A 21485-nucleotide genomic window follows, 5' to 3' on the forward strand; every position below is an offset into this window, starting at 1 on the left:
ATATTCCCAAACTCATTACTTCTGTACCTCATCCCTGTAGTGCCCCACTTGTCACATTCTCCTACTCACTACAGTTGGAAGTATTCACCACTGTCTGGGACATCTCTGAATTGCAGGGATAAGCACCATATTTTACAAGTAGGTGTGCATAGGGAAAGTGCTGGTAGTCTGGAGTTGCCCTGCACAGTTTGTGTAAATTTCCCCAGAAAGGTCCAACAAAGGAAAATTGTCGCCCCACTTTGTGGGCATTAACCTGGATGTCCTGATGGATGGATGATTCGGAGCAGGACCATCCTCTTTCCACCAGGATTAACAAAGGAGACCATGTCACCAGATCCTGCCAGCCTGGTCTGAAGTTGCCACCTGGGTCAGTGTTGTTTCCACTGTCCAGGGACCACCCAGTAATGACCTTCTCTGCTCTGCCAAGATAAGTGCCACCATGGACATTAGGTGAATGTGGTTCTACCCATGGAGATATTGGGAGAGGGATCCAAGATGGAGCTCTGGTGATACAAAGGGCAAGCTGGAGTCACTAGTTACTGCTTTGACTTTCTTGTCAGGAATTGTCATCATCTGGTTTGTATTCTGCATCTCAGTGAGGTTAGATTAAGTAATAATGAGATGCTAATGCAATCAGACCTTTTTCCGTTCACTAGCAAGAATCCCAACTCATCAGGTTGCAAAATAAGCCTATTTTCTCTTGACCTTGAGAAGCTCCTCACTGCCGATCTCATGTGATTCTCTGAACTTTCTCATCAGAGTCCATGTTGTTCAGTTTCAAGGAAGATTCTGCCCATGTCCTCAAGTGACCCTTAATAAATGAGGCTGAAGAGGAAAACATTTGTCATCAGTTGGTGTAAACAGCCATTATTCATTCCAGTTTGTGTAGAATTGATTTCTCGCTTCGAATCATTTATATGTGGGCAATAGAAAGTGATCATGGTCACATGATTAAAACTGACTTAAGGTAGCAAATCTTGCACCTTCCTGGTTCTTGCAGTAAAAATGTCAGTCTGGGAGCAAGCAGCAGAGTAGATTGTTGTAAAGGTCTCTCTCCCTCTCCAATTGTTTTTTTCAACCTGAAATCCTACTGGTCATGATTATTCATGTGCCACAGGCAGAGAGAAAAAACTTTAAAACATAACTGAGCAGCTGCTGTAGAGAGATGATTGTTTGGAAGACATTATACTATAATGAGAATAACTATAACAATGAGATGATGATATATAGCATGATCTAACAATGGCGTGAGTAGTCATGTACAAAAAACTGTGATGAAAAGTTGGAATGAGAGAGATGGACTTGTAGAGAACAGTGTAATTATAAAGCTGTAAAAGAGTTGGCAGAAACCTGCCAGATTCAGATAGAAACTATTCTTCTGGAAGAAAAGGTCCTTACAGGCCAGATTCCACAAAGAACAGGAAAGGAGCCATCTGTGCCATGTGTGGACAACCTGTAAAAGAAGATGTGGACAGGAGAAGGAAGAACAGCAAAATGTCAAGCATACAACTGAGAGCAAGGTCCATAAATCCTAACATTTGTAAAACAGAACTCTCATAGTTCATTGAGAAATGAATTGAGAGGAATGTTGAAAATTCCTCAGCCTCCAGCGTAACAGTCACTTTTGCTGTCAATTGCCATCTTTCCAATTTCCAAACTAATTTTCTCAATTTTAACACTGCATTGGCATTTTTCTCACATTATAAAACCTGTTCAACAGATCCCAACTTAATGAAATTCTATACAAGAACTTACACCAAAACTCTGCCATTAAAGGCACTTAAAACAAGAATGTTTCTGTACAGACCTCCACTAATGTAAGTTTCATGCACGTCCCTAACCGTAATAATTACTCCATTGGTGGTCTCTCTCACAGCTGCCTGGAGTTTGAACTTGAAAATACCTTCCTTTTTTTTAACTTTCAGGAACAGCAATACATTTCAGAATGGTGAGTGGTTTGGAGGGGAACATGCTTGTGGTGGTATTCCCACCTATTTGTTGTCCTTGTCCTTCTAGATGGTAGTGGTCATGGGTTTGGAAAGTGATGTGGAAGGAATTGCTATGAGTTGATGCAGTATAACGTTTGAATGGTACAGAATGCTGCAATGATGGAGAGGCTGAATGTTTAAATCGGAGGATGGGGTGCCAACCAAGTTGTCAAGTTTGTCTTGGATTTTTTTTTAGTTCCTTGAGTATTGTTTGAGCTGAGTGGAGATTATTCCATCACTCTCCTGTGTCTTATAAATGATGCACAGGATTTAAAATGGGAGAAAGTGAGGACCGCAGATGCTGGAGATCAGAGTCGAGAGTGTGGTACCACTATGTTGCTGCCTTTCTAATATTTTTATAGTCTCTAATAAATACAGTACTTTGAAATCTGAGCCTGAAGACAATTGGCAACCTTCATTCATGCTATGCAAATGCCAGGCAATGACCATCTCTAACAAGACAGAATCTAACCAGTTCTGAGGAAGGGTCACTGGACACGAAATGTTAACTCTGATTTCTCTCCACAGATGCTATCAGACCTGCTGAGCTTTTCCAGCAGCTTCTGTTATTCTTTCTGATTTATAGCACCTGCGATTCTTTCAGTTTTTATTTAGAATCTAACCATCGCCTCCTTGAAGATCAATTACATTATCATCCCTCAGTTCCCCCCCACTCACATCAATGTGGATTACTATTGACCATAAACTGAATTGGAATATCCACAAAAGTACTGTGGCTACAAATCAGGTCAAAGGCTTGAAATCCTCCGGTGTGTAACACGCCTCCTGACATCCTAAAGCCTGTCAGGAGTGTGGTGCTGGAAAAGCACAGCAGGTCAGGCAGCATCCAAGGAGCAAGATAATTGACATTTTGGGCATAAGCCCTTCATCAGAAAAAAGCCTCATTCCTGGCATTTGCATAGCATGAATGAAGGTTGCCACTTGTCTTCAGACTCAAATTTCAAAGTATTGTATTTATTAAAGATTATAAAAATATAATATTTGGGAGGCAACAACATAATGGTATTATTACAAGATAATACATGGCTTACATGAACGCTGGGAATTTGTTTTCGTTAGGTGGGGAGATTAGGACCCATGGGCACAGCCTTAGAATTAGAGGGGGTCAATTTAGAATGGAAATGAGGAGACATTTCTTCAGCCAGAGAGTGGTGGGCCTGTGGAATTCATTGCCATGGAGCACAGTGGAGGCCAGGATGTTAAATGTCTTCAAGGCAGAGATTGATACATTCTTAATCTTGCAAGTAATTAAGGGGTATGGGGAGAGTGCGGGTAAATGCAGTTGAAATGATTAGCCATGATTAAATTGCGGAGTGGACTCGATGGGCCGAATGGCCTTACTTCCATTCCAATATCTTATGGTCTTAATACAGGACAAACAATCCAGAGACCCAAGCTAATACGCTGGAGACATAGCTGCAAATTCCACTATGGCATCTTGTGAAATTTGAATGAACGAAAATCTGGAATTAAAAGTTAGCCATTTAACCATGTAGATTGTTGTAAAAACCTATCTGGTTCACTATTACCCCTTAGGGAAGGATATCTGTCATCCTTTGCCTGTGATTCCCAACCCACAGCAAGTGGTTGACTCTTACCAGGGCCTGAAATGGTTGAGCAGGTCAGTCAGTTCAACTAGCAATTAGGGAAGGGCAGTAAGTGCTGGCCCAGCCAACAATGCCAACATTCCATGTATGGAAAAGAATTAACTAAATACTGTGATACGTAATACACCAAGTTCTTCTGGTATTTATGTACGATAATGACTATGCTCAACTCCATGTACTCTGTGTTTTCTTCCACAGTGGCAGAGGTCTGGAGTAGTCTGCTGTACTTCCTGACAGTGTTCTATCTCTGCCTTCTGTGGTACTTATTGTCAGTGATGTGCAGCTCCATGACATCATGCTCCTCTAGACCCCTTACTCAACAACAGACTACAGAGCAGCATGATGATATAGAAGTCCTTATCAATGCTTGTCCCTATAATTAATAAGGAAAAAGAATTAGCGGGTTACAAAGTTTGAATGGCAAAAAGATTTAACTTTTAAGTAAAGTCATCAGAGCTATCACCAAATACTTGATGGTTGAGGAACATAAACAGAAATTGTTGCAAAAAACTCAGCAGATTTGGCAGCATCTGTGGGAAGAAAGCAGGGTTAACATTTTGAGTCAGAACTGAGTTCTGATGAAGAGCCACTGGACTTGATGTGTCAACTTTGCTTTCTTCCCACAGATGCTACTGGATCTGCTGAGTTTCTCTAGCAATTTCTGTTTTTGTTTCAGATCTCCAGCATCCACAATTCTTTGTTTTATCATTGATGGTTGAGGGCCTCACTATTGTGAATAAGAAGGTGAGCACAAGTCCTTTCTTGACTGCATTTTTTCCTGGCATTGGAAAGCTATTTATAAGGGCTTCATGCAAGTTGGAGGTGGATTCTGTTAAATTTTTTTTAAAAAGCTTCTAATTCAGTGCAAGTTCAAAAGCTGACTGGGGGCAGATGTTTGCAGATAAAGGGACAGCTGGAAAATGGGAAGCCTTCAGAAATAAGTTATTAGTCCAGAGACAGTATGTTCCTGTCAGGGTGAAAGGAAAGGCTGGTGGGTGCAGGGAATGCAGGATGACTAAAGAAATTGAGGGTTAGGTTAAGAAAAAGAAGGAAGCATATGTCAGGTACAGACAGGATAGATCAAGTGAATCCTTAGAAAAGTATAAAGGAAATAGGAGTATACTTAAGAGGGAAATCAGGAGGGCAAAAAGGGGACATGAGATAGCTTTAGCAAATAGAGTTAAGGGGAATCCAAAGGGTTTTTACAAATGCATTAAGGACAAAAGGGTAACTAGGGAGACAATAGGGCTCCTCAATGATCAGCAAGGCAGCCTTTCTGTGGAGCTGCAAGAGATGGGGGAAATACTAAACAAGTATTTTGCATCAGTGTTTACTGATGCAAAAGAACATGGAAGGCATAGAATGTAGGGAAATCTTGAAAAATGTCCATATTACAGAGGAGGAAGTGCTGGCTGTCTTGAAATGCATAAAGGTTTCAGGACGTGATATGTACCTTAGAACTTGGTGGGAAACTAGGGAAGTTATTGGTGGGCATCTTGCTGAGATATTTGCAACATCAATAGTCACAGGTGAGGTGCCGGAAGACTGGAGGTTGGCAAACGTGGTGCCACTGTTTAAGAAGGGTGGTAAGGATAAGCCAGGGAACTATAGCCCAGTGAGACTGACGTCGATGGTAGGCAAGTTGTTGGAAGGAATTCTGAGGGACAGGATGTCCATGTATACTGATTAAGGATAGTCAACATGGCTTTGTGCATAGGAAATCATGTCTCACAAACTTGATTGAGTTTTTGGAAGAAGTAACAAAGAGGATTGATGAGGGCAGAGCGGTAGATGTGATCAATATGGACTTCAGTAAGGCGTTCATAGAACATAGAACATAGAAAAGTACAGCACAGAACAGGCTCTTCAGCCTACGATGTTGTGCCGAAGATTAATCCTAATGTAAAATCAAATAACCTTACCTACGCACTCCTCAATTCACTGCTGTCCATATGCCTGTCCAGCAGGTGCTTAAATGTCCCTAATGATTCTGCTTCCACCAGCATCGCTGGAAACGCATTCCATGCATTCACAACATTCTACGTAAAGAACCTACCTCTGATGCCTCCCCTATACCTTCCTCCTAATATCTTAAAACTATGACAAGGTTCTCCATGGGAGACTGATTAGTAAGGTTAGATCTCACAGAATACAGGGAGAACTAGACATTTGGATACAGAACTGGCTCAAAGGTAGAAGACAGAGGATGGTGGTGGAGGGTTGTTTTTCAGATTGGAGGCCTGTGACCAGAGAAGTGTCACAAGGATCAGTGCTGGGTCTTCTACGTTTCATCATTTATACAAATGATTTGGATATGAACATAGGAAGTACAGTTAGTAAGTTTGCAGATTACTCCAAAATTGGCGGTGTAGTGGACAGCGAAGAAAGTTACCTCAGATTACAATGGGATCTTGATCAGATGAGCCAATGGGCTGAGGAGTGGCAGATGGAGTTTAATTTAGATAAATGCAAGGTGCTGTATTTTGGGAAAGCAAATCTTAGCAGGACTTATACACTTAATGGCAAGGTCCTGGGGAGTGTTGCTGAACAAAGAGACCTTGGAGTGCAGGTTTGTAGCTCCTTGAAAGTAGAATCACAGGTAGATAGGATAGTGAAGCAGGCATTTGGTATGCTTTCCTTTATTGGTCAGAGTATTGAATATAAGAGCTGGGAGGTCATGCTGTGGCTGTACAGGATGTTGGTTAGGCCACTGTTCGAATATTGTGTGCAATTCTGGTCTCCATCCTATCGTAAAGATGTTGTGAATCTTGAAAGGGTTCAGAAAAGATTGACAAGGATGTTGCCAAGCTTGGAGGATTTAAGCCATGGGGAGAGGTTGAATAGGATGGGGCTGTTTTCCCTGGAGAATTGAAGGCTGAGGGGTGACCTTATCATGAGGGGTATGGATAGGGTAAATAGACAAGGTATTTTCCCTGGGGTCGGGGAGTCCAGAACTAGAGGGCATAGGGTGGCACAGTGGTTAGCACTGCTGCCTCACAGCGCCAGAGACCCGGGTTCAGTTCCCGCCTCAGGCGACTGACTGTATGGAGTTTGCACGTTCTCCCTGTGTCTGCGTGGGTTTCCTCCGGGTGCTCCGGTTTCCTCCCACAGTCCAAAGATGTGCAGGTCAGGTGAATTGGCTGTGCTAAATTGCCCGTAGTGTTGGGTAAGGGGTAAATGTAGGGGTATGGGTGGGTTGCGCTTCGGCGGGTCGGTGTGGACTTGTTGGGCCGAAGGGCCTGTTTCCACACTGTAAAATAATCTAATCTAATCTAATCTAATCTATATAAAAGAGACCTAAGGGGCAACTTTTTCACGCGGAGGGTGGGACGTGTATGGAATGAACTGCCAGAGGAAATGGTGGAGGCTGGTACAATTCAACATTTAAGTGGCATTTGGATGGGTATATGAATAGAAAGGGTTTGGAGGGAAATGGGCCAGGTGCTGGCAGGTGGGACTAGATTGGGTTGGGATATCTGGTTGGCAGGGATGGGTTGGACTGAAGGGTCTGTTTCCATGCCGTACATCTCTATGACTCTTAAGTAAGGAATCTTTCTAGACATCAGCGAGGTCTTAAGTTGAATAAATTGGGGTAATCTAAGTACAACTCCCAATAAATAAGAACCTTCACAAACTTGAGCAAAACAATCAAAGACTCATTTTACAAGATCACACCAAAAACGCCCAGATAAATCCGGGAGTAGTAATTCGGTGGTGACAACTCTGAGCTTTAAATCCTGTAGGAGGATCAGTTGTTGATGATGCTGCTTAACAGCCGTTTGCATATTCACTAATGTTTAACCATGTGAGAAATGTCAATGACATGCTTGTGTGAAATGGAGTTTCATTGGAGAGAGAAGTCCAAGCTATGAGAAGATAACATTGTAAAATTTGCATTTACTGTATTCAGCCAGTAGGACTGTAAGGAAATGGAAGAACCTGCTTAGTTTTTCATACCAATTTTATATTGGAACAGAAATAAAGATATAGATTAGAAGCTTGCATTTATATAGCACCTTTCATGACCTCTAGACATCTGAAAGAATGGTATCACATCTTGACAATATTTCATTGCCTGTAGTGTCAGAAGTAGCTCCTGACATGGGAATTATCTGGGTAACTTCGATGATAAATCATTATGATTTGGATTCCTCTTAGTTTGAAATGACTATGATCACTGTGGAATTGAAAGTAAAACTGAATTTTTAAAATAAAATTTTTAAAGAGTAATTCAGCAATCTGAGCCTCAGTAGCTAGACTCACATTTATTGGCCAATCCATAGCTGGTGGTGATTGGCATTTTCAACTTTACATGCAATGTTGAGTACACCCATAATGCCGCTCAACTTCTCTCAGTTAAATTCTGGGAGAAAAAAAATAAAAATTCAGTTACTTTCCCAAGTTTTTGCAGTAATATTATATATTTTCTTGCCCGCTTTATGCCTCCTTGAGATATGCATTATCTTGTAGCCAAAACTGCAGCAGTGCAGATGCATCCTCTCAGTCAAGTATGTACATGTATTATCTAGATTGACTTGCAATCTTTTGCCTTTGAGGCACTTAATATCTACTTGTTACCATAGGCTGATATGGATCAGACAGATTGTGTCATGTGGGCAATTGTATAATGCATAGCTACAAAGTGTCCATCTAAACCTAATCACAACCCTAAATCTAAGCCTAACTCTAGCACATTGCATTTTTAACTAGGCACTGTTCTATTGTTTTTCATTTGCATTTGGTTAATTTGTAAAAGTAGTCGCATGCATGGATTTTATTTCTGTCACTAATGAGAGTGCAGGTAAACGCATCTGTAAAATGGAACTCCTTTTTCATATTCATCGTGCTTATTTTTCTGACACTGGTAACTAGAAGACCATATATCTAAAACAATGAATATTTCTGCAACATATAAGGTAAAGGTTGCCGTTAAGTATAATTACACAGACTTTAACCATTTGCTCTTTGAAAAAAGGACTTTGTAATCAGCACATTCATAGTTGCCCTGTGTGGAGTTGCTCTGTTCTTTAAACATCTTCAGAAAGGGTCTCAGTTGCCAGCAATTGTGCATGTTGAAAGGGACTGGCATTTATCTCATATTGTAAATCCGGGATTGACACAAGCTGGCCAAATCTCCTTACAACAAAACAACCACTTGGTTCCTCTTTACCATCATATTCCAAATCCAACAGCAAATATGTACTATAATCACTCATCAATCAATTATTTAATTAATCCTATGTTTCAATATGTAGTAAAAGAAATTATCTTGCCAGTGTCAATCTTCCTTATTTTTAAGCCTAATCTATAGGTGGTTAGTGATATTATTAAGATAATTATTGGAGCACATTCGCTCACTAATGTTGGTAGATGTTATCTTAGGCTGTCCTTTGTTACATTGATTCTGCCATGAGCTGGAAAGGTCAGAGTTATTGTCGTTCAGTTAGCAGCAGATGCAATGAGTCTCTGGGCGGTATATATCTTTACATGCATTACGATACTTGAAATTGAAATAATTATTGAAATTGGGGTGTCCTCACATTTTGCTAAAAAGTGATTTTTAATAATTGAGTAACTATAAATCCCAGACATCAAATATTCTGCAAGATATGGCCAATCAAATGTTTGACATTGCCTAAAGTTGCTATCTTTCAACATCTTCCTGCTATTCTTTATGCCAGATTGTCTTTCCTTCCTTACTGAAAGATAAGCCTTTCAGACATTTCACATGCTTACCTAATTGCTGATAATGTAATTATTTCTGATTATCAATTGATTGGGATTTTCTCAATACTCCATAACCAACCTTGCAATTATCCAAGTTCCCTTAAACAGTACTCAATAAAAGAGATCAGCAAATGCCTTTCATACTTCCCAATTTTATAAAGTTGCTAACATTAGAATGAAATATAACATTGTACATAGGATGAGTCAAGTGGTTTATTATAATGGTGGTTCCACAGTTTAAATAAATCAAGAACTATGTAAAAACAGTACTTTCACCAGGGACAGTGGGAGGGAGAACTTTGTCATCCCTTGCCCAGAAAAAAAAGGGTAGAACAGGGGTTAGGATCAAATCTGTCTGTTTTATCTGCTTCGAAACCAGCCTTTGAAATTTTAAAGGTCATTAATTCAGGCTTCCAAATTATTCCAGTGGGCCATTTTGGAGCACATAAGCTCACTAATGTTGGTAGATTTTACCTGGCTCTGGTGCCCATATTTAAAAGCAGAATAAAGTAGACACACAGGTACCCTCACTTCCATTGCTTCAGTTAAAACAGTCATCAAGCTAGAGTTAGAAAAGTATTTGCATAAGAATAATTGACTGAACAGTTGCTAATATGAATTCAGAAAGTTGAGATAATGATTCATCAACCTCCTCCATTTTCTGGTGGAACTAACAATCCAAATTGCCCATGGGAAGCCGTTGAGTATTTACTTAGCTTCCTTAGTAGCCACTTACACAGATGACAAGCAACATGAATTCGACTGGGACAACACTACTATTATAGGACAAGCCAAACAGAGAACAGCCATGGAATTCCTAGAGGCATGGCGCTCATCCACAGATTCAATCAATAAGCTCATCGACCTGGACCCAATATACCGACCACTGCAACGGACAGCTGGAACTGACAACCGGAAGCGGCAGATTCAAACCACTACAAATGCCGGAGGAAACATCACAGAAGCGCTTCACAGGAGGCTCCCAAGCACTGAGGATGTCACCTAGACAGGGGACGAAACGTCTGCAACACAAATTCCCAGCTCGGCGAACAGAACCACAACAACGAGCACCCAAGCTACAAATCTTCTCACAAACTTTGGATATCCCAGAGTTTGGGCCCATTCTTTCTGATTTCTATAACATTCATCTTAACAAATTGGGATATCAAAAGCTTGCTCTCAGTACCTTAACAACTTGCTAGAGTCAAGAATAGTCTCATCAGACTGGACGAATATTTTCAGGAAACTTTGAAAGATACGAGATAAGTAACACGGTTGAGGAATTTAGGGAGAGCATTGTGGTTTGGAGTTGAAATCATTGTTTGACAATATTACACCAGACACTAGGATGAATGAGTAAATCTTGGATTCTTCTAGTTGGATTCAATGTCTCATCTCAACTGTAGTTCAGTCCAGAACTCCAGCAGCGGTGGTCTTTCGTACATTTGACTGTTTTGTTGTGACTGTCACATAACATGTGAATTTGCAGTTTTTAAAAAGGACTGTAAACTATTAATAAAGTTCAGAAAAGTTTTTAAATGTTCAGAAATGCAGCAATCGTCATCATGTGTGAGGAGATTTGTTGAGGTCTAACAATTCACTCTCTAGGGGGGAGGGGATGGGTGCGAAATGCCTTCAAGTTTTCTTAAAAACAAATTTTCTAATCAACCTCTTAGAAATGTGTCATATCATCACTCATCTCTATGACTCTGAGTAGGTGAGAATTGAACCAAAGTCTCCTGGCTCAGAGATAAGGACACTACCACTACACTGCAAGAACACTTAGAAGTTTTTTTTAAATAATGCTGCAAATATGGAACTACTGCATGTGCTATTAGTGTGAATCATAACAATAGCAGTTTCAGTTGCTTGAGTGCTTTGTTTTCTCAATGGCTGTTTATTAAGAGAAGGCAAAAGGTTGGGGCAGTCGTTAACCTTATTCCACATCTGCATCTTCAGAGGCATGTATTAAGGCACTAATGAAATGTTTTTCTTTGGCTGACAACAACTGTTGGCACTACTGAGTAGATCCGCATCACTCTGACTGGAATCAATTTCTCCTAACCTGTTTCTTAATTTACATTGACAGGCCTCTTGGTTCTGAGTTCTAACCTAAAGCAGAAGCTGGATCAAATGAACAGCTGAAACAAATCATGATTACATTCCCTGAAATGGCTCCAGCAGCTGTACGCCAGGCCTAATGCTGCAGAGGAAGTAAGGCCCCTGAATAGGAGGTGTAAAAAAAGCTAGCAGTGCTTAGTTTTGGTTGATTGCAATCATTGCTGTGTTTGTGCTCAGTGCCTAAGACAGAAGTGCTCCTGTAAGAGCAAGTGATATCCTTGGATCTAGTTTGGTATGCTAGATCGACCTCTCATGACACCTGGTCCTGAGCACCTTTTTGCTGAGGTAAGGAGCCAGTTTATTGTTGCACAGCAGAGGCTCAGAATTGAGCCATGTTTCACAGAACAATGTATTTGTATGATGTTGAGTGCATGTGACAATCAAGATCTCCAGTTAACAAATGATTAACAAAATATCGTAACATTCCTTTGGTGACAATTTTGTTTGTCTGGCAACTATTGACATAGTACATAATAGTAATAGCTGTTTTCAGACAGAGACTCCAGTATACATAAATCAAACATAGTTTTCTTTCATTTCTTTCTTTGCTCTGCTAAAAAGTGATGTTGTGGAGTTTGAGGGCATGTTGACTGCTTTATTTAAATGCGTGGGTGTCCTGTCAATTAGACTTTTATTTGTAACAATTGTTTTAATAATTCAGCTTTGCAGCTATTCCCACTTGTACTAAGAGTTAGAATTCTGAGCTGGCCACAAGATTTTAAAACAAATTAAAAACCTTTTTGCGTATGTTGAAGTTAAACAGGCCAATGTCTTCAAGTAAAATTGCCTGGCAATTTTTGTTTTGTTTATAAATACATTATGATTTATATCAGTCACTAAGAAATACGCATGCTTCTTTGAATATTTGCCAATAATTTTCTTGAAAATCACCTGAAAGAGACAATTTATGTCTATTTATTTGAAAGAAGGATTTCTTAAACTTTGCAAAGATGTTAACAGCCAATTAACTGACTTTAGGGTTGTAGGATTTATTAATAACTTTTGGCTTTGTTATTGGCCATTGTAGAGCAAAATCTAAAGTACAAGCCAAAACCATAGCCCCTATATGTCAATTAGTAATGAGACAGTGGAGCAGGGAGGCTCAGAACAAAACACGTAAAATCCAGGTTGAGCCAAATTTAATGGTGGCTCCCCATTATTTGTGTTTCTTTTCTCCGTTTTAACATGCAGCTGCCAGACAGACTGAGAGATCACACTGGGTGCAGAGATGGTAGCGGGCAAGGTCATTCAGGCAGGCTGGGCAATTGTGGGATAAGGGGATCGGAAAGCCTTCCTTGGCTGCTATTTTTCCTGAGCCGTGGGAAATCCAGCCAAAAGTGCTTGCACTTGTGAGGCATGTAGCCTCGAAAAAATAATTTAAATTATGGATGTGCCTCTGGAAAGCAGTTGGCTGCCAATCCCAACCCTGCTTCCGTTAAAATTGGAAGTGGATACATTTTTGAAATTTTAACCATCTTGTGGGAAGGTTAAAATTCCTCCTACGTGTCACTTGGAATTTGAAAGAGTACATTAGGTTAATGTATCAAGTCAAGACTCTTCATTAGAATGTCCTGATCTCTTTTTAGACTTGTAAAAATTGTTGCTTCAATCCATTGCTGTTTGAAGAAATCATGCTTTTCTATCCCTTGTCTTGAGCTGCTGACATTTTATTTAAATGATGATTTTAGGTCTAATGCTGGTCAATTCAACTTAAAGAGAAGAGGGTTGTCACAAAGGAATTCTGAACTGTTAAATTAATCACACTGGGTATTTGAAGTGTCTGACAGCAGGGCTAACACCTGTTCCTTGAGAAGCTCCATGTCCTTATATGGTAAACTATTAAACATTGAAGAAGGCCCTAACAATATAGACTGGAAGCTTCAAATTGTTAAGTGGCAGCTGTACTTTTAACTCAGTATGCTGCTTTACACTGTTGATGTTCCCTTTTCATTGAGCTTTTAATAATAAACTCAGTTTATTCAACATTGCAATCCCATAAAATTTGGGATTTGTAACAAAAATGTTAATATATTAAGTCCATTTTTGAAAGTTTGATTTCAACATACTTTTAAACTCTTGTTCGTTTTCTTCCAAACAAATTTGAGATGCTGTTTAGTCTTCACTTCTTAGTTTTAAGAGACATAAATAAAGTTTAAATATATATGAGCAACAGTGGAATGTCTACTACTGCTGGTATGTTCCCTGAAAGACAAATGCTGGCAGTTTTGTTTTTGTTATGTTGGAGCAAATGTACTGAAAATAAGAATGCTGGAGATCCCAATGGGTCAGGCAGCATCCATGGGCGGCACGGTGGCACAGTGGTTAGCACTGCTGCCTCACAGCGCCAGAAACCCGGGTTCATTTCCAGCCTCAGGCGACTGACTGTGTGGAGTTTGCACGTTCTCCCTGTGTCTGCGTGGGTTTCCTCCGGGTGCTCCGGTTTCCTCCCACAGTCCAAAGATGTGCAGGTCAGGTGAATTGGCCATGCTAAATTGCCCGTAGTGTTAGGTAAGGGGTAAATGTAGGGGTATGGGTGGGTTGCGCTTCGGCGGGGCGGTGTGGACTTGTTGGGCCGAAGGGCCTGTTTCCACACTGTAAGTAATCTAATCTAATCTTAAAAAAAAGCAAGTTAACATTTCGAGTCTAGATGACTCTTCATCAGAGCTTCATCAGACCCTGATGATGAGTCATCTCAACTCAATACGTTAGCTTGCTTTCTCTCCACGGATACTGCCTGACCCGCTATGATCTCCAGCATTTTTTGTTATGCTTTTTAAAAAATTCATTCACAGGATATGAACATCATTGGCTAGGCCAGCATTTATTGCCCATTCCAGAGGGCAGTTAAGAGTCAACAACATTGCTGTTGGTCTGGAGTCAGATGTAGGCCAGACCAGGTAAGGATGGCAGTTTCCCTCAGCTAAAGGACACTCGTGAACCATTTCTGTTTTGTCCAGAATTGTGAAAGTGCAAAATGTTTTTCTTTTTCACCGCCCTCTCTCTGCTTCCTCTTCTGAAAATAATTCTTGTTTACTTTCGATTCATAATGCTACTAATACTGAAGTATTAAGGGTGAAAAACAATGCAGAAAATGTGCTTTTTCAGGAAGGTCTGTACAGATTTTGATAAAGAACCAAATCATGCTTGATTAGATGGCACTAAATAAACAACAGCATGTGAACATGTCACTATTGAGGTGTAAAGTGCTTAGCAACTAGGAGTAAAGTTAAGAATGATAGATGATTTGTAGATTTGTGTTGCTGTCTTTAATTCCATTAAAATCAAGTTTTGTGCTTAACTAACTGTGGTTATTTACAACATCGCTATATTTGCATACTAATTGCATTTTAAACTTATTTCAGAAAATCAACTTTCATAGTTAATGCATGTACTACTTTAAAAAAACGTAACCATTGGTAATAGGTGTTAATCACCCTCTTATATAAGAAAAGATAAACATTTATATGGCATTTTTGACAACCATTGGATGGCTCCAAGTGCTTTACAGCCAAATGAAGTACTTCTGAAATGGAGTCACTTTTGTAATGTAGGAAATGTGACAGCTAATTTGCACACAAGTTCTCGTAGACAGTGAAGTGATAATGACCAGAAAGTAAATAATTATTGAAGTGGAATTGCATTCCTTCAAGTTGTGCCCATAGTTAGAAATGTAAAATAAACTTTTTTTTGTAATTTTTGTCACTTATTTCAGTTTTTTAATCCAATTCTTTTTTCTCTCTTTCTCTCTGTACCTGAGTTTACATTGAATTGGCTTACTCTCCTTTTCAGTTTTGAAATCTGGCTGAGCAATTGTACATTTAGCTAATGGGAGAAATAGTAAACTGCCTTGTTCCACCAAAATCTGCTTACTTCTTTTTGGAGTTCAGCAACATTGTGAAGGACCTCACATGGAATGAATTTAATTGAGCAGTTACTTTTTTCTCTGAATAATTTGTCACAACGATTTGGAGCCTACATTCTTTTTTTATTCACCCATGGGATGTGGACATCGCTGGCTGGTGATTCCCCATCCCTAGTTACCCTTGAGAAGGTGGTAGTGAGCTGATTGCTTGAACCGCTGTAGTCCATGTTCTGTAGGTAGATCCACAATACTGTTAGGGAGGGAATATATGCTATAGTAATGTTGGTAAAAAATGTTGTTTTTGATACAGCAGATGAATGGTTTAATAATTTCTACAAGATTTCCATCTGTCATTTTAATGCTATGTGAACACGTTGATTACTACTTTGTATCTAAGCTTTTTTAGTACCTGGGTACCTAAGATGGCACTTCGTGTGGTGACATTATGCTCTTCTCACTGTATTCCTGCGTTTCTGTACTTGAGTACACATGACAATAAAATCTAACATTTAAATTTTGTTTTAAGCTGACTAAAACTAACCCAAAAGTAGAGGGGGGGGGTTTATTGCCAACAGTCTGTAAATGTTGGTTTCTGAATTTTGAACTGAAAATGTGTTGCTGGAAAAGCGCAGCAGGTCAGGCAGCATCCAAGGAGCAGGAGAAACGACGTTTCGGACATAAGCCCTTCTTCAGGAATGAGGAAAGTGTGCCCAGCAGGCTAAGATAAAAGGTGGGAAGGAGGGACTTGGGGGAGGGGCGTTGGAAATGCGATAGGTGGAAGGAGGTCAAGGTGAGGGTGATAGGCCGGAGTGGGGTGGGGGCGGAGAGGTCAGGAAGAAGATTGCAGGTTAGGAAGGCGGTGCTGAGTTCGAGGGATTTGACTGAGACAAGGTGGGGGGAGGGGAAATGAGGAAACTGGAGAAATCTGAGTTCATCCCTTGTAGTTGGAGGGTTCCTAGGTGGAAGATGAGGCGCTCTTCCTCCAACTGTCGTGTTGCTATGGTCTGGCGATGGAGGAGTCCAAGGACCTGCATGTCCTTGGTGGAGTGGGAGGGGGAGTTGAAATGTTGAGCCACGGGGTGGTTGGGTTGGTTGGTCCAGGTGTCCCAGAGGTGTTCTCTGAACCATTCCGCAAGTAGGCGGCCTGTCTCCCCAATATAGAGGAGGCCACATCGGGTGCAGCGGATGCAATAGATGATGTGTGCGGAGGTGCAGGTGAATTTGTGGCGGATACGGAAGTATCCCTTGGGGCCTTGGAGGGAAGTAAGGGGGGAGGTGTGGGCGCAAGTTTTGCATTTCTTGAGGTTGTAGGGGAAGGTGCCGGGAGTGGAGGTTGGGTGGGTGGGGGGTGTGGACCTGACGAGGGAGTCACGGAGGGAGTGGTCTTTTCGGAACACTGATAGGGGAGGGGAGGGAAATATATCCCTGGTGGTGGGGTCCGTTTGGAGGTGGCGGAAATGACGGCGGATGATCCGCTGTACATAGAAGTTGGTGGGGTGGTAGGTGAGGACCAGTGTGGATCTGTCCTGGTGGCGGTTGGAGGGGCGGGGCTCAAGGGCGGAGGAGCGGGAAGTGGAAGAGATGCGGTGGAGGGCATCGTCGACCACGTCTGGGGGGAAATTGCGGTCCTTGAAGAAGGAGGCCATCTGGGTTGTACGGATTTGGAACTGGTCCTCCTGGGAGCAGATGCGGCGGAGATGAAGTAATTGGGAATATGGGATGGCGTTTTTACAGGGGGTAGGGTTGGAGGAGGTGTAGTCTAGGTAGCTGTGGGAGTCGGTCGGTTTATAGAAATGTCCGTGTTGATTCGGTCGCCCGAGATAGAAATGGAAAGGTCTAGGAAGGGGAGGGAGGAGTCTGAGACGGTCCAGGTGAATTTGAGGTCTGGGTGGAAGGTGTTGGTAAAGTGGATGAACTGTTCAACTTTCTCGTGGGAGCACGAGGCAGTGCCGATACAGTCATCGATGTAGCGGAGGAAAAGGTGGAGTGTGGTGCCAGTGTAGCTGCGGAAGATGGACTGTTCCACATATCCTACGAAGAGGCAGGCATAGCTGGGGCTCATGCGGGTGCCCATGGCTACTCCATTGGTTTGGATGAAGTGGGAGGATTAGAAAGAGAAGTTGTTCAGGGTGAGGACCAGTTCAGTCAGTCGAAGGAGGGTGTCAGTGGAAGGGTACTGGTTGGTACGGCGGGAAAGGAAGAAGTGGAGGACTTTGAGTCCTTCGTGATGGGGGATGGAGGTGTACAGGAACTGGATGTCCATGGTGAAGATAAGGCATTGGGGACCGGGGAAGCGAAAATCATAGAGGAGGTGGAGGGCGTGGGTGGTGTCCCGAACGTAGGTGGGGAGTTCTTGGCCTCCTCTATATTGGGGAGACAGGCTGCCTACTTGCGGAACGGTTCAGAGAACACCTCTGGGACATCCGGACCAACCAGCCCAACCACCCCGTGGCTCAACACTTCAACTCCCCCTCCCACTCCACCAAGGACATGCAGGTCCTTGGACGACTCCATCGCCAGATCATAGCAACATGCATGTTGGAGGAAGAGCGCCTCATCTTCCGCCTAGGAACCCTCCAACCACAAGGGATGAACTCAGATTTCTCCAGTTTCCTAATTTCCCCTCCCCCCACCTTGTCTCAGTCAAATCCCTCGAACTCAGCACCGCCTTCCTAACCTGCAATCTTCTTCCTGACCTCTCCGTCCCACCCCACTCCGGCCTATCACCCTCACCTTGACCTTCTTCCACCTATCGCATTTCCAACGTCCCTCCCCCAAGTCCCTCCTCCCTGCCTTTTATCTTAGCCTGCTGGGCACACTTTCCTCATTCCTGAAGAAGGGCTTATGCCCGAAACGTCAATTCTCCTGTTCCTTGGATGCTGCCTGACCTGCTGCGCTTTTCCAGCAACACATTTTCAGCTCTGAACTCCAGCATCTGCAGTCCTCACTTTCCCTTCTGAATTTAGTAGGCTAAGTTAATGAGGTAACATTGTGGGCTGTTAGTGTCTGGATGAGGATTAATTTGAGCCAGGTCTTTTTTGGTGTATAAACTTCTCATGAAGCTTGAGAGTTTGATTGCGGTGAAGTTGAATTGGAGGACTAGAGCAGCCAGTTTACTCTGAAAGGTATCAAAGAAGATGTTGAGGGCTCTTGTGGTGTGGGGTAGCATCCCTATTTTTGAGCCAGGAGACCTAGGTTCAGGTCCCACATGTTCCAGAGGTGTGCAATAACATATTTGAGCAGATTGATTAAAAAATAGATTTTGTTTTCTCAAAGAAGTTGGCTGGACAGTCAAGGCCTGTCTAACTCTGCAAGTGAATGAGTTTTGAATGCATTGAGATCTCACTTTTAGCAAAACGTAGCAGACAGCATTGCAACAGATTACCAACAAAAGCGGGAGAAAGAAAATCACAACACTGGAACAGCGACCTGTGGCATTAGACAGTTAGAAATATTTCAATTCTTTTACTGAGGTAGCAACACTCTTTAAGTGAAACTGCAGAGCTTTTTTTCCTTTTTCATGGGATTTGTTGCCTCAGTGCTTTGGAAAAGGTAGTGTTGAGGTACCTCTTTAAACTGCTGCAGTCCATGTGGCATAGTTAGACCCACAGTGCTGAAAGGGAAGAACAGAGTGACGGTGAAGGTGTTTGGCTTGGAGAGGAGCTTGCAGATGGGGATGTTTCTATGTACCTGCTTCCCTTAACATGTAAGGTGATTGACAGTTTGGGAGGTGCTGTTGAAAAAGGTTTGATGGGTCTGTTACAAATTCAATTACAATCAGTAGCTCTTAAAAAGAGATTTAAACTTCAAATTCCTCACTGAAAGAATGACACAACAAGAATATTTGATTTCAAACGTGCACTGCAACCAAATCAATAAAGTATTTTGTTTTTGTAGGCAATTTGTATTTTAAACGACTGAAACTTGCCAAACATCCCACTTCCAATGGAATTACAGTCGTTGGAGCTAACAGGCTGCATCTACTCCCAGTTTCTAATGGCTTCCCCTGTTTCCCTTCTGTTAAGTAGTATTAACTTCAAGTGGCAATCACAAGGTACTTTGCAGAGTTTTCGGAGTTTCATAAGTCCAAAACCAACAGTAAAGCCTGTCCTATACTAGAACAAATTACCAGGAATCTGTAAACCAGGTGCAGCTAGAGGTATTCTGAACTGGCTGTGGTGATTCACAAAGGCAGCCAGCTTTCTCTCTCTGCTGGCTATCTGCTATTCATTTACTTGCAAGGAGGCCTGTAACCCGATCTCAAACATGGCTTCCTCTGCACTCTTTCTCCATGGCAACATGAAACACTAATCTTGCATCCAGGTAGAACTATTGATTAGCTGATCTTAACACCAACTCTCTTCCAAATTAGAAGTGTAAGTGGACATGGTACAGTGCAAATGTGTCTATGCTATCTATTCTTTTTTACAGACTTGAGAATCTATTCACGACTCACTAAAGTCAGACTGCCTCCTCTGCCTCTAAACATAAATGTATTGAATTTACATGTGAATGAACCAAAACTGCAGCCCATTCTAAAAGATGAAAGACTTAACAGCAATTTAGGTTTGTTCAATATATCATTTCAGTTGCATGACACTGTAATCTTTTCCTACAAATTCTGCGTTTTATGGTTCTGCTCCACAGTTACTGATGAAGGAGCAGCACTCCGAAAGCTAGTGCTTCCACATAAACCTGGTGTTGTGTGTTCTTTTAACCTTTTTTATTTTTGAGTAAGAAAGGATTGTTGAGGATAGCATTGTTAATGTGGTGTAGTTACATTTGTATTTGAAACAACATGTAACAGGCTTGTTTTTTGGTAAACTTAAGGTCCGTGAAATAAATGGGTCAACATTGATGCAAAATTTGTTGAGTGACAGGAAACAAAGTAGTGGTGAACAGTTTCTTTTGTACTGAAGGAATGTATATCATAGGGTTTCCAAATTATTAGTTTTAAAGCCATTGCTTTTTTTGATAGATAGTAACAATCTAGATTTGGGTGTAGGTTAGATTACTTACGATGTGGAAACAGGCCCTTCGGCCCAACAAGTCCACACCAGCCCTCCAAAAAGCAACCCACCTAGACCCATTCCCCTACATTTACCCCTTCACCTAACACTACAGGCAATTTGGCATGGCCAATTCAACTAACCTGCACATTTTTGGACTGAGAGGGGAAACCGGAGCACCTGGAGGAAACCCATGCAGACACAGGGAGAATGTGCAATCTCCACACAGACAGTTGCCTGAGGCGGGAAATGAACCCAGGTCTCTGGCGCTGTGAGGCAACAGTGCTAACCACTGTGCCACCATGCTGCCCAATTGTACCGGGCACAATTTTATACTTACAGAATACACAAAACTTGGAAGTATTGTGAGCAGGTTAATGGAATGGGCTTATAAGTATCAGATTAAATTTAATGTAAACAAATGTGAGCAAAGAAAAACAACATAAAATAAAGGGTACAATTCTGAAGGCAACTCTCTATGCAGGAGTACAGGGAAATCTCATTATTCAATAATTTGTTGAATGTGACAGAACAGATAAAATGACAAATAAGTCACGGGATCCTAGAAAAGAGGCATGCAGTACAAAAAACAGGATGGTTTGGTGAAAATGTATAAAACAGTGGTAGCCCTCAACCACAGTATTGTGACCATTTTTGGACGCTACACTTTGTACTAGGGTGTGAGTGCTTCAGAGAGGATACAGGAAATATTAATAAGAGTGGTTTCAGGGATGAGGGAGTTCAGTTATCAGGACATTTTGGAGAAGCTGGAGTGTTCAAAATCATGAAGTTTGGAGAGAGGAGAAAGAATGAAACTGCTCATGAAAGGATTCAGAATGAGGGAACTCTGATTTCAAGTGCGTGACAATAGAGTCAAAGCTGACATGAGACATTTCCTTAAGCATTGAATGATTTCGATCTGAAATGTGGAGAGTGTGGTGAAAGGCATGTTTCGGAAGGGTATTGGATAGTTATCTGAAATGTAGACATTTTCAAGGCTATGAGGAAAAGGCAGGGGTGGGATCAGCTGGCTTCATGTGGAGAGTTGACATTAACTCAACAATGGTTAAATGACCTCTTCCTGTCCCTTACCCATTCAGAATCAGATAGTAAAGGTAAAGTCACTATAATCTTACGACCATGGGGCTGC

General features: G+C 41.6%; 1 protein-coding gene across 6 annotated transcripts in view; it reads left to right on the forward strand.

The window, feature by feature from the left end:
* Window positions 1-21485, forward strand: part of LOC122550015 (voltage-dependent L-type calcium channel subunit beta-2-like) — a 330466-nt gene that overhangs the window by 187073 nt on the left and 121908 nt on the right. Inside the window, exon 1 of one of the 6 annotated variants that reach the window (XM_087987368.1) lies at window positions 11628-11749. The exons of the other annotated variants lie outside the window; for them this stretch is intronic. Within the exon in view, the coding sequence (XP_087843494.1) occupies window positions 11699-11749 (51 nt within the window). The 5' untranslated portion in view covers window positions 11628-11698. Of the gene's footprint in view, window positions 1-11627; window positions 11750-21485 lie in introns of those variants that run through there. 6 annotated transcript variants of the gene reach the window in all.

This window comes from Chiloscyllium plagiosum, unplaced genomic scaffold (assembly GCF_037043375.1).
Source record: "Chiloscyllium plagiosum isolate Xiang-an unplaced genomic scaffold, Cpla_swu_hap1 HiC_scaffold_5, whole genome shotgun sequence".
Lineage (NCBI taxonomy): Eukaryota > Metazoa > Chordata > Chondrichthyes > Orectolobiformes > Hemiscylliidae > Chiloscyllium > Chiloscyllium plagiosum.